Source organism: Netta rufina, assembly GCF_964035555.1.
Source record: "Netta rufina genome assembly, chromosome: 4".
NCBI classification, from domain to species: domain Eukaryota; kingdom Metazoa; phylum Chordata; class Aves; order Anseriformes; family Anatidae; genus Netta; species Netta rufina.
The window spans coordinates 14,405,389-14,417,954 of NC_140127.1; the positions used below are offsets into that span (position 1 = coordinate 14,405,389).

Consider the following 12,566-nt stretch of genomic DNA (forward strand, 5'->3'; position numbering starts at 1 on the left):
AATATTTCTGTTATGTATAAGGGACTAAAGAGTACAGAAAATACTTTTTCTGAAACAGATCTTTATTAGTAGTCTGGGTTAGACAACTGGGAGTTCACTGTAACTCAGGTTTTCCATTGAGAGGATTAAAAATAAAATAAAATTAGATGTTATCAGCTTAAAAAATAAAAAAAAATATGGAAAGTGATTTATTTACCAAGATGAAAATGAGTTATTGTTGCTAATGGGCAAATTGTGAGACTCTAGATTAGACATTAGAAGAGGAATATCAACACAAATTTGGGGGCAAATGAACTTTGTTAGAACACTTGGGCTGGTGCTAAGATAACATAGCCTCTAGGAGACAAACTGCCTACTTTGCATCTGTATTTTGGTATTTCTCCAACAACTAAAGGTTTTCTGGCAATCTTTTTCACAGGCTTAAGGGAGCCAAAAGACCTTGATAAATGTGCAATGGTAGTAGAATGAAACTGGAATTAAGATATACCGAGTTGGGCCATAAATGCATGCTTAAACAGTTCTGATTCTCTTGCTGTCTCTAACTACAATTGTGCTTCTGCATGGCAAGGATCCACTGATGTGCAAATGGAGCTAAAGAGAGTTTTCAGGACTTGAATAACAAATCCAGGGGATTCTAGAGGATACCCTGGAAAATAATGTCCTGGAAAGCAAAGTAGCAGTGAGAACTTACTGGCCAAATTGAAGTGGAGCAGAAGCCATTCATCTGTGGCAGTTCAGATAGGGACTGAAATTTTGTCAAAATCCCTCTCCTTTTTGATAACAAGCTGTAATCTGGTTCACCTTGTGCCCAAGGATTTCACAGTGCTTGATACAAGTTAAAGTGAACGGTGTCCAGATGCAGTTGGGCATTGAACAAGAAGATCTTAACATGCTTGTTAGTCCAGAAAGTCTTCTGCCATTTCCAGAACTGTTTAATGTGAGAAAGGGGGTATGGATATATATGATGTACCCAAGGTCATGCAGCAAATTAGTAGCAAGTTGGGAAGCAGCTCACAAACAGTCCCCTCCTGGGACTGCGGGGCTGATCTGCCTACCTGAAAATAAAAGAAAACCAGATATCTCTGCAGTGAATCATTTTAAGCCAATTTGTATTGAACATTTTGCTATCAGAATCAAATAAAAAAGAAAGATGGGGAAAAAAAAAAAAAAAAGTTGTAAAAGTAGTCTAAACTGTTTTAACACCTTAGCAAGTCATCCTTTGATGTGATGCTTTAGAGGAGTTGAGGCAGGACATGCTGTTTCTGTGCAGTTTAATAGATGCAAAAATCCATGCATCTGGTCAACATCTAACGCCAAACCTTAAAATCACCAGATCTGAATGCATGCAGTTGAGGTGTATTCCATTAAAGTTTGTCCTCTTTGGTTACTGAATTAAATGGCTCATTTGCTCTGCATTAGTTATTGAGCTGTACACTCTAGGCTTCAATTCTCGTGAAGGGCTCAGAAGATGATAGGAATCATAGCTGCTTTTCTCCGCACCTCTGGATAAAATTTCTTCAGGTACAGCTTGTGTTTCTTTTGGGCCCAGAGAGACATCTGGATGACCATCAGGAAAGCAAAAATGCCGACTATCAAGAAAAAAGGGAACAAAGAAAAAAAAAAGGATCGTGTTTTCTTTCAGTGTTTGTTTCTGTGAACACAGGAGGGTTTAGGGAAAAGTCTGAAGTCTCTTCTGTGGGCAGAGACAAGTTAACCCTGCCCTCGTTCTCAGCCTTGCAGTGGCTGTGATAACGTGTCCTGAGGCTCACAGCTGCCATGTCAGAACGTGTGCAGAAGATGTTCACATCTTCTACAGACACCCTGAAACACCTCTGGCCTCATCATAAATCACGGCCTCCTTGGGCCTCGTGCAGTCGCGGCACAGAATTCTCTGTGACCACACACGACTATTTCTCTGATTTGCTTCTGGCCTATAACACTTCTTCATTTTTACCCTCAGCCTCCAACCGCAACAGGGAGCTGTGCTGTAACGTCTTGTTGTACAGCTGGACCCTGGAGCAAGCAGACAGCCACAGATGAAGCTGTCCAGAAGTGAGGTCTCACAAAAGCCTCAGTGTAGATGCATTGGCCCCTGCTGTGGTCATCAAGGCTCAGTAAGAGGTCTTTTAGGCTCCTGTTCTTTCAGGCTGAGAGGTAGAGAATGTTTTCCTTTTTTTTTTTTAATTTTTATTTTTTTTTTTCAAATTCAGTACCCGTTTTCTCCCTTAAAATGAGCTGGGGGATCAGATTCATCTGGCATCTGGCCAAGTTATGTTTGGGACAGTCACTGAAAGGATGTGCACACAGCATCCTTTGCTGTTTTCTGCCCCCAGGAATGCAGCCCTACAATGCCCCTGAACTTTCAGATCATTTCCATACCTGGACCCGTAGCAGAAAAAAATGTTTTATCTTTCAAGCAAAATTAAAAGTTTTATTTTTATTTTGTCATGATGGAGTTTAAGCCGCTTCTGAAATCCCTTCCTTTTTCATTTGTAAACCACGTGGGGCTACTTTTTGCAAGTAATTTTTATTATTTTCTGTTTTGGAATGGCAAGATAATTAAAAAGTGAATGTTCTGGAGAGCTCAGTCCCGGGGAGTGCAGTCCCAGGGACCATATTTGTACGGGTATTTAGGGCTCTAAGGATTCAAGAAAATACTGAGCAAGATCTGTAAACACTGCTAAGCAGGTTGGTATTAGGAGCTGGGTGCCTGATAAAAGCAAGTGGGAAAATCCTGGCACCTTTGTGTGTCTTTGCTCATTGGAACTACTCAGTATGTCTTTTTAGCTCTTCCTATTAGAAGTATCACTCCAGGTTTACAGTGAAAAGAAAGTTCCCTGTATCATGTTTGACTATAAATGAAAAAAAAATCTGTATTTCTTAATTAAATTTCAAAGTTAATTTTCACTGTGAAAAGTGAAAAAAGAATAATACTTCACAAAAAAAACCAGCAGGTTTAGATCCAAAGAAGCTGACTGGGGGTGTCTCAGTAGTGTTCATGCCCCCCACAACTTTCTGAGGGTAGTGCTTTGAAGGTTCATACAGTCATGTCACAGGGGAGATTTGCTGACAGTATTTCATGTGCTGTAAATTTGGAGCATGTTTTAATTTTACAGAATTCACCTCCACAAACAATTTCAGAGCTCTCTCTGCTCTATTTCAAACTTACCTGGCAGTGTTTGTGTCATCACCGTGAAACTAATCCAAGAGCCAACCTGTCGCAAAGGTAAAGGCATTGTTAATTGTATGCACAAAACAGAAGGGAAAATCTTCACAAGAGTCTAACACTTTGCACTGGAGAGAGAAGGGGAAAAACAGCTAGAAAGGGGCCACCCGGTGTGCTGTGTGAGGGTGAAGAGATGGGGGTAAATCATTTGGTTGCTGGGGACTCTGCAATGGAGGAGAATATATTCAAAAGTCATGCTACACATGTGAGGGAAGAGAAGGGCTGGTGGAGAAACATTTGTGGGAGCAAGGAGACTCTGAAACAAAAAATATAATGCTTGATGTATAGGGAGATGTGTGGAGGAGCTGCAGACTTGCTGTGGACACAGGCTGAAAGTTTTACAGGACCTTACAACCCGCCCTTAGCAAAGAAACAGGAGAAAGTCACGTACCTCATATGTATAGTTGGGACAGGATACCAGCAAGAAGAGCCATGTGAAGGGGTTGTAGGTTGGACTTGGAAAACAGGCTTTACTTCCTTTATAAAAGAAGGAAAAGAAAAAAGAAAAAGACAAGCCCGTGGTTTTATTACAGGGAGGGGAACAAGGCCCTATAACAAGCTAACTATGTGACAAGGGTCACTTTGGTCAATGCTTCCAAAGTATAGCTATAGTCTGGAAATTTTGTGAAATCTTTGAGACAGCATAGCTGCATTTATCCCAGTGAGAACACTGCTTAGCAAGCCACGTATCCGTTTGTACAGGAAAGGTTTGGCATGTCCAAAGGATAAGACCTTTGTTCAGAGGAAAAGAGAAACGAGTAGTTTAATGTGTACTAGCCAGCAGGAGAGTGCTAAGGGCACTCTTCTGGGATAGAAAGGACGCAGATGTATCTTACTCAGCCTGACTCCTGGCCATGAACCTGTCCCCTCTTGCATCCTCATCCTTCGTTCCTGAGCAGAACAGGAAAACAACTCCAGAGCTAACAGCACGACTCTCCGCAGCCACTGATAACGCTCATATAAATTGCGACATTTCACTTTTCGAGTTCTGGCAACGGTTCTGTCTTTAATACTTGTAGGCACTGAGGATGCTTAAAAAAAAATGATTTTGCTGCTTTTAAACTGCTTTAGACTCCTTGTAATAAACAACATAAGCACCTGCCTAACCACAGTACATCAAAAGCTTTCTGGAACAGAAGAAACTGACTTCAGTGTGTGAAGTTGATTGTACCATGGTGAAGTATTTTCTTGAACAGGATGCTATTGTGGGAAATTACACCATTATTATCTGAAAATATATTTTATTTTCTAGTGTATCCAGTATATATAGGTTTTGTTCGCAAGGTATAAAAGATCCTGAACGAAAAACATACCTGAAGCAGCCTGTAAAAGCATACACATGCACACTTAGATAGACACCTGTGTAAGTATTCATGATTTTATCGTGTGTTTGTATGTATGTGGATGTGCATCTGTGCATGAGATGGGTATATCTAAAACCCCAGCAATTTCACTTTTAAAATTTTGAAACTGATTTACAATTGAATTCTCTGTTGTCAACAGGATGCTTTAGAGGAATTCCATGCTTAAATTCACACTTAAATTGTAGGTGTGTATAATTAAGATAAATTTGCTACAAGTTTTAGAACAACAACAAGTGTTGTTAATATTTCCTTGTCACCACATTTATTTTGAGCACATCATACCGATGGTAGGGTACCTACTTAATCTTTCTTTATTCCATGCTCGTAGATACATAAATTATTATATACCAGCAGAAGATGGATGGGTTAAGCACACTTCAGTCTTAAACAGACAAATATGAAACAGACCTGAGTGATTTTGGTGAGCTAGCGCTACGTTGATAAAGTGATTTCCAGCTTCACACATCTGCAAGACATTAAAAACATCTTTTCAGTTGTATGCCTAAAATGCTAGCTGCGTTACAGTGCATAACCAGAGTCCCCCCCATCCTCTACAGCTTTGTCTCTGTCTCCAAAATATACTCTGGAAGGACTTCCACAGCCACCCTATGGGAGTGGATAATGGATAATAATCAGGAATTTAAAAGTAAAGGGAGCCAACATTATTCCTTGTTCTGCTACTCTCTGCTTATGCCATTTCCAGCCTAACCAAATTCGCACACTTGATATTTAATATTTAGTTGGTTAAAATCTTTAGAAGAGGCACCAGGTCTCCCTGTTTGGTTACGTAGCATGTAGAACAAGGTGGCTTCAGGTTTGTCTGGAGAAGAAAACCAAGTAAATCAGTAGAACAACCTCATTTTGTATTTTTCATTTTTCCCTTGTTTTATGAAGAAAATCAAAATGGTAGTAGACATTTCAATCTCGGACTGAACTTTTTTATCCAGTTCTGGGTTTGAAGACCGATTTCTCCTCTCACACTGAAAAAATGCAGTGTTAAAAAGTTATGTTTTAGTGTATTGTTTATCACTCTTTTTTTTTTTTAAGCTGGCAAAAATCAAGAAATTAGAATAATAAGGAGGAAGACTGCTAAAAGCTAGAGACATTAAAAGTGTAAAGTCACAAAATTAATACAGAAAAAAAGTGAAATATGATTTTTTAGGCCAATTATGAAAAAGGCAGCCATAACAAACTTCAATGAAAGCTAACTGAAAGAAATACAGAAGTTAATTTTGTACTGAAATGTGCCATTACCTGAAAGAACATTGCAGATAGCATTGCTGAAGAATTTTCCTCTTTTTGGCAGAGAGATTTCTGTGTTTTTTGTTAGGAAAGTTGAAATCAGTTCTCCTACTAGCAAAGCTGTTATTCTGCATGGATAGGTAGTCATGGGTCAAATCCTGCAGTCCTTTTATTTTGTTTTAATTACAACTACCTAGCTGTCATCTATCATAAACACCAGATGTAAAACATTAAATAGGCAGAAAAGGAAATTCTACTATAAAACATTATATCAGGAGCTGTAATTTTAGCCACAGCATTAGAAGTGCATTTAATTTAGGTGCTTCTGATTACAAACTAGGAACATGATTGTTTCCGTTTACAATTGCTTCAAAGAAAAAAGAAAAATGTTTAAAAGTTTAAAGAGTTTTTGTGAAACACTGTACAGATTGAAAGATGTGCTACCTATATCACTGTGGAGAAAAACAGATTTATACACTACAGATAACACGTAGTAATTCTATAATCGATTGTAAGTTAAAGCAGGGAAAGGGCATTTCTGCTGGGATTCTCTCTGGATCACCTTTGGCTCTGCAGCTGCATTCAGCTAGTAAGTAGCTCTTATGTCACTCTTTAGAAACGTGGCTGGTAATGCTCTAAATTGAGAAGTACTGCTAAACGTAAGCCAGTCTTCAGAAATATAAAAAGTGGGGCAGTGGAGAAGTGCAGACAGAAGCCTTAGCATCTTTATGAGGCTGAACTGTTGAAGTCTACATCCTGTTTCCCCTCTTTGCATTCCACGTGTACCCTGGAAGATAACCATCCCTGCACAGCTTTGAGCAATTTCTCTAAATAGGAAAATCTTTCAGAAGGGCCTGCTGACACTCTTCAAATTACTCTGTATTGTTGTTTACAGCAGCTATGGATGCATAGACTTAAATCAGGATATGTACTAAAGACAAGTCCTTAAAGAGAAAAAATAAGTCTTACAAATATTTTATTCATATGTTTAAGAACCTTGTGAAAACAGCTTCAAATCATTTACTTTTGTATGTTGCTGTTTTAAGTTGTCAGAGGATCTGCCAGCACGAGGTCTGAAAGAGAAAAGTTTTGAGTTTCCTTGGGTATGAATTCCTCTAAAGAGCTGTAGGCATTCAGACCACAGATCTTCTGATGCAGAGCTCGAGAGGATGGCTGTATTGTGCAGCAAACATCCTCAACAGGGCTCTTGGCTTGCCTTGATGGCACCCTTTTCCATGAAAGTTATAGCAGAGCATGTCACAAGAATGTTTCATTTAGATATCTGCTCCTTTGCAGAGATCTTGTCAAGGGCTAGTTTTACTGGCAACTAGTTTGCTTGGTTTCAAGTAGTCCCTGAGCTTCGGAAGGGCGCAGGTGGTCAGGCTCTGGGTGCACCACTGCCCACCACAGCCTCCTGGCACCACACTATGGGACTATTGCTTCCAGCTGCACAGCCCCATGAAGTAAGCCTCTTCATGTGAGGGTTTTGCATGTCTTTGCTGTGCCTTATTTGGGCAGGAAAAGCTGAGGACTGCGTGGCCAACCCCAGAGATGAGCACTGCCAAAACTGTGATCTTTAAGGGTTCTGATTTACGGAAGCATTTAAATTTCACACAGGAGCTGTTTGAGTGCTTTTCAGAATAGTGTTTGTCTGAAGGACAAGATATATTGCTTTCTTCTCTTACTATTGTATTTCTGGAAATTGATCTGCAACTGATTTTCAAAGAGGCTGGCTGCTTCAGTTACCCATGCTTGCTTGGGTAAGTTAATACTCAGCCATTCCAACTGCAATGCCAACAGAGGATGGAAGAGAATACACATTTTCATGTCAGAATTTCTTATCTTACTGAGCCTCTGCCCTAGGATATAGTTATGTTCATTGAAACATCAGGTTCAGCAGTCACCTGTGGGTGCAACTATGCATTTTCCTCTCTTCCCAGCAAAGACTATTTTGACTCTTCGTCTAATTTGCAAGGTTTTATATCTCTCAGGAGATTTTTTTAATTTTTTTTTTTTAACCTGTGTTGAATAGCCTGTTTGAAATACAACCTCAGAATGATCCAGGTGAATTGTTTCTTACAAATACTTGCACGGTTGTGAGTAGTAATAATCCTGATGTAGTCCTCACAGCTTGCAGATGCAGTGCATTACATTAAGCTCTGTATAGGCACATAATACGAGGAGACTTCCTGGCCCAGAAACCTTGGTAGATTATCACTAAGTCCAGTCAAATGACACAGGACTGGGAGAGTGGACATATATACACACACGCATAGCAGCATTACTGCATTTTGCTAAATCATGAATTGTTCCTATTACACAATCATTAATATATATATTTTCTGTACTTACCAGAAAACCAAGGGCAGCAAGAGACACTTGTCTATGGCCAAATGCTAGAAAATAGAATGAAATGATAAATTGCGTTTTACAGTATGCACATGGTTTGCTATGGGTGAAATTAATCTAGTGCTGAGGAGCAGAAATACTTCTTTCCTGACAGGCTCTGCAAGAAGGAGTGGATATTATCACGCAGTATGAAGACAATGCAAATAGCAAAGGCACTCTAGAAATGCCAGTCTTTCCACCACTGATCTCAAGGTGGTTTTCACCTAACTTTTCCTATCATTTGTCAGCTTCACTCATCCAAGTACTTTGTCAAAACAGTTGCTGGTTATAATCCTTGGAAAGGCAAGGGGAGGAACAAAGTGAACATCAGTGGGAGAACCAGGGTGGCGTTTACATCTTTATCCCTATGTTTTGTCCACAGACCCTTCTATCTACTTGAGCAGAGAACCCAGGACATAAGCTAGACATTATTTTTTTGAGTAGTGAGGCTTTACTGTATCTGCTTCACAGTCTCACCATACAAGAGGTGTATTTATCCTTCACATTTTTTACCTGCCCTTCACCTGCCATCTCCTTTTCGCTATCGTCCCCAGACCACTCTAGCGCAGTGCCATGTTCATCTCCAAAATTACAGTTTTCCTGTAAACTGTGGTCATGGCTGAGGGCCATAAACCATATGTACGTCCCTCACTTCACTGACCAAGCCTCATCCAGCCTTTACTTCTGTGAATGTTTTTTCTCTGGCTGGTGCATGGCTCTATTTGCCAAGGGCATATGCGAAAGCTCCTGCCCAGAATGGGCAGCACACGTCAACAGCTGAGTATGTAGCTGCTAAGCAGATGTTCTTCATGGGCCCTTTGTCAGCCTGGTCTGATTTACCACTTCTGCGTTCCCTTCTCTAACTATCTGCTCGGCTTTCCTTACCTGTCGCCAAAATAACCATCTTCGGATGTGGCTGTGGAGGTCACCTTCTCCTACATCCAAAATAACTCTATCCAGCTAACTGTGCCAGAGGGCTGGTGATCTCCAGCGCTCACCCATTATATAATTGTCATTTTAAGGCAGTGGCAAGATACAGCTTCTGGCTTCAAGCTGCATCTTGAGCAAAGAGTTTTCTCTATAAATAAAGCTGTACCTGCTGATGGAATGGCCCAGACTGATAAAAATGGTGTCTCAGAAGGTTTCAACCTTGTTTGCAGCATTACTGCCTTGCACATTAGCTATCAGCGACCCAAGAGGAGTGTCACCTGCACACCAACCTTCCTTCTGCCAGTCTCTGTCCAGGTTAGTCATGTCATCTGACGTGAGGGCCAAAACATCTACCGATTTAGGGGGATTTAAGGTTGCACCCCAAAAACTACGTAAAACAAAGGTTAATTTTGCACTTTACTTATACATACATGGTGGCGTATATCGCGGATGGTTGATGTAGTATGCGATCCAAGAAGTGAATCCCCAGTAAAAGGCACAGCCCTGGAATGGACAAAAAATACTTTTTTTTTTTGTTAGAAAGGATGCAAAGCAAGTGTGAACTGCAACTATAAATTCTCATAAGTGCAAAACCCAGATGACTACTGAAAGACTTTGCAGTGGCTTTGTGAGTTACAGAATATAGATCTTTTAAGATGTTATGAAGCCACTAAAAATAAATAAATAAATAAATAGAAAAGGATGCACAGTGCAGATTTTTCATTGTTGAATGTTTCTCATTCCTGTTGTAGGGACTGACATTTGTTTTCTTCTTATTATTTGATTCCAGCACTGAAGGGCACGTCTCTCTGAGTTGAACTATTAAAAGCCTGCGGCTGGTTAAAACAGTTGAGCTGTGACAATACCTTAAATTCAGTATTTCCAGGCAAGATAGAGCTAGCCAAACAGAACGCTAAAGCAGCTGAGATAATAAAGGGCACATCCAAATAGGCCTGTTTTAAACCTGGTGAAAAAAGGCCCTCGGTGCCTTTAAGCTATGTACTGCACCTATCACCATAGATTCAGCCTGGCTCCATCCATTTGTGAAAAGCCAGCACCCCAGCTACCTTTGCTCGGTGACCAAAGCCATGGGCTTGGAAAAGCTCAAGCAGAGATAATTTCATTGTGTTCCTGCCCTTCTTAAGGGTCACTGCTCCCATCCTCTGTACAAGGAAAAAACCCAAACTCACCAGCCAGCCAGCTGAAAAGACTGTGGAGGCTGGATAAAGCCTTTCTACGTGTCAAAGTTAAAGGTCCCACACTTTGTACCTTCTCAGGTAGTGTGCTGGCACTGGCTACAGCCCCATCCCAAAGCAGGGCGGCAAGTCAGACTTACTCTTCTCAACCTTTCCACACAATGCCACTCTGGTGCATGTGCCACAGACGTGAGGGGACAACAGTTACTGTGGGTCTTTAACCCCCACATGCATGGATCACTGTAGAAATGGCACTCTGGCTCCTAAGCCAAATAGGTGCTGTAGCTTATATTCCTTTTTATTTTTCAAAAATGTGTATTGTAACACAGCATCTCTAGTTGTGCATATCTTCTTAGCTCCTTTCTGACTCTGGAATGGAGATATCCTGACCGTATGTTTATCTTCTTCACAAAAATGTTAAATGTCTTGCAAAACTTTGCAAGAGAGGCTTGACAGAGAGTGGGGTGATGCAAAATGACTGAGTTTCAGTAAGTGAAATGAAAGGAAGGAGAGCTTATAATGACACATGGCTGAAATTCGGAAGGCTTTTGGGAGACAGAAGACTTTATGTAGCTTTACTGAGGCTTCCATCTATAGAATGAGAGATATATATACTTGTATTTGTAATTAGCTTTTAACTTCCTAATGCTACACCTGTCTCTTGCACTGTATTCATATTGCACCAAGAAAGTGGACTGTGATTTCTGTCAGCATTGCTAGTTATTGCAGCAGCATATCTCATAATAAAATAGCATTCAGTCTGAAAAATATCCTGTACATGACAATCAGCCCCTTGGGTGGATGAGCCAAAGTGGACACTGACACGCAGGAGCTAAAATGGACATCGATTTCAATTCATGTCCTTGGGGATATGACCCTGAGATTTTTCTCATATTTATATTTTGACTAATTGTAATCGCTGGTGCTAGAAAATATTTTTTTTTCCTATCTTCTTCCAAGGACTACTTCAACATGAGGATATTCTCTCTTGCCAAAATAATAAGCACAGTCACCTTTATCATATTTTTCAGAGGAGTGTGCCCTCCAGAAAACTTGTGAACAAATAACGTCTCCAGAAGATGTCTGATGTAGTGTAAACAATGGCAGAAGCAGGCCAAGCTGGAGGGGGAAAAAAAAAAAAAAAAGGAAATGAAGGTAAGCAAAAGATTTATTTTTATTACTTCACAGTTTAATGTCATGAAAAGAACGAGGACTAATATTCCAAAACTGCAGAGTCACAGTGAAACTGTGGGATTTAAGATTTTGTCTTAATTGAAGCATCTGGAACCAAAGATTAATAGAATCATTTTCAGTGTTATACAAAGTTGCTTTTGTGTTGTAGGGAAGCAGCTTATTTTTACTAGCCTTGAATCAAAAAGAGCTCCTAAAGCTCTGAGTGTGATACACAGCCCTGACAGGACATTAAAACAGGACAGCTGTGTATACAAGCAGACGTCTGCTTTTCCAAAAGACGTCTCCCATGTTTTAAGGCTACCTTAATGCTCCTGTAGGATGTGGCTGACATTTAAAAACATTCTGAATTGCTTCTGAATGGTTTCCTTGTCCTTTGCCAACTCCAGTATCTGCATGGAGGTAGTTTGTATTTCATTTCCTTGTGGACACAAAATGAGATTTTGTTGCAAAGTTAATCCATTCTGATGGCTTTTTTGTTCCCCGTTACAAAGAAATGAGGTAATTGTTGTAGGAATTATTATACTGATTCTCTTTTGAGGAAGATTATGAAACAATAACAGGCACTGCTGATTTGCTTCAGAAAATGAGTTGCGGCTCATACAGATTGAGTTTCAAAAACAAATGTCAAGAGTGATTCCTGGTGGCATTTTATCTTGGTTACATTTACCATGCTACCAGAGCCTACCTCACTGCAAACCAATTATAAGGCATAAATGAAAAGTGTCTTTCAGCATGTGAAATCTCAAATACTTCTATTATGCATCTTGTATGGTAGCCAGAGTCAAAGATTAAACAATTTCAAAGTAATTAAACCAGAGAGATTTGAGCTAAGAAAATTTGAAATGATTAACAACTTAACCAAAGGCTAGAGCAAACTTCCAGCTTTGTTGGGAATTTTATAACCGATTTGGCTGATGATGAACCCATTAAGGAGGGGTCACTGGAAGGATTCCACACACCCCTTACCCATTTAAAAGAAGGTAAAAGTATTTCTGACTTTTCTGTGCCTCCAAAAACTCTCTCTTT

General features: G+C 40.0%; 1 protein-coding gene across 1 annotated transcript in view; it reads right to left on the minus strand.

Annotated features, from left to right (window-relative positions):
* Nucleotides 1–1,461: 1,461 nt before the first annotated feature.
* The window catches only part of TECRL (trans-2,3-enoyl-CoA reductase like), a gene marked incomplete at both ends in the record, with an annotated part of 58,241 nt that continues 47,136 nt past the window's right edge, over nt 1,462–12,566 (minus strand). The window contains 7 exons of the mRNA XM_084286113.1: nt 1,462–1,589; nt 3,170–3,215; nt 3,618–3,699; nt 4,995–5,056; nt 8,185–8,228; nt 9,582–9,654; nt 11,360–11,465. Coding sequence (XP_084142239.1) covers nt 1,462–1,589; nt 3,170–3,215; nt 3,618–3,699; nt 4,995–5,056; nt 8,185–8,228; nt 9,582–9,654; nt 11,360–11,465 — 541 coding nt within the window. The remainder of the gene's footprint in view (nt 1,590–3,169; nt 3,216–3,617; nt 3,700–4,994; nt 5,057–8,184; nt 8,229–9,581; nt 9,655–11,359; nt 11,466–12,566) is intronic.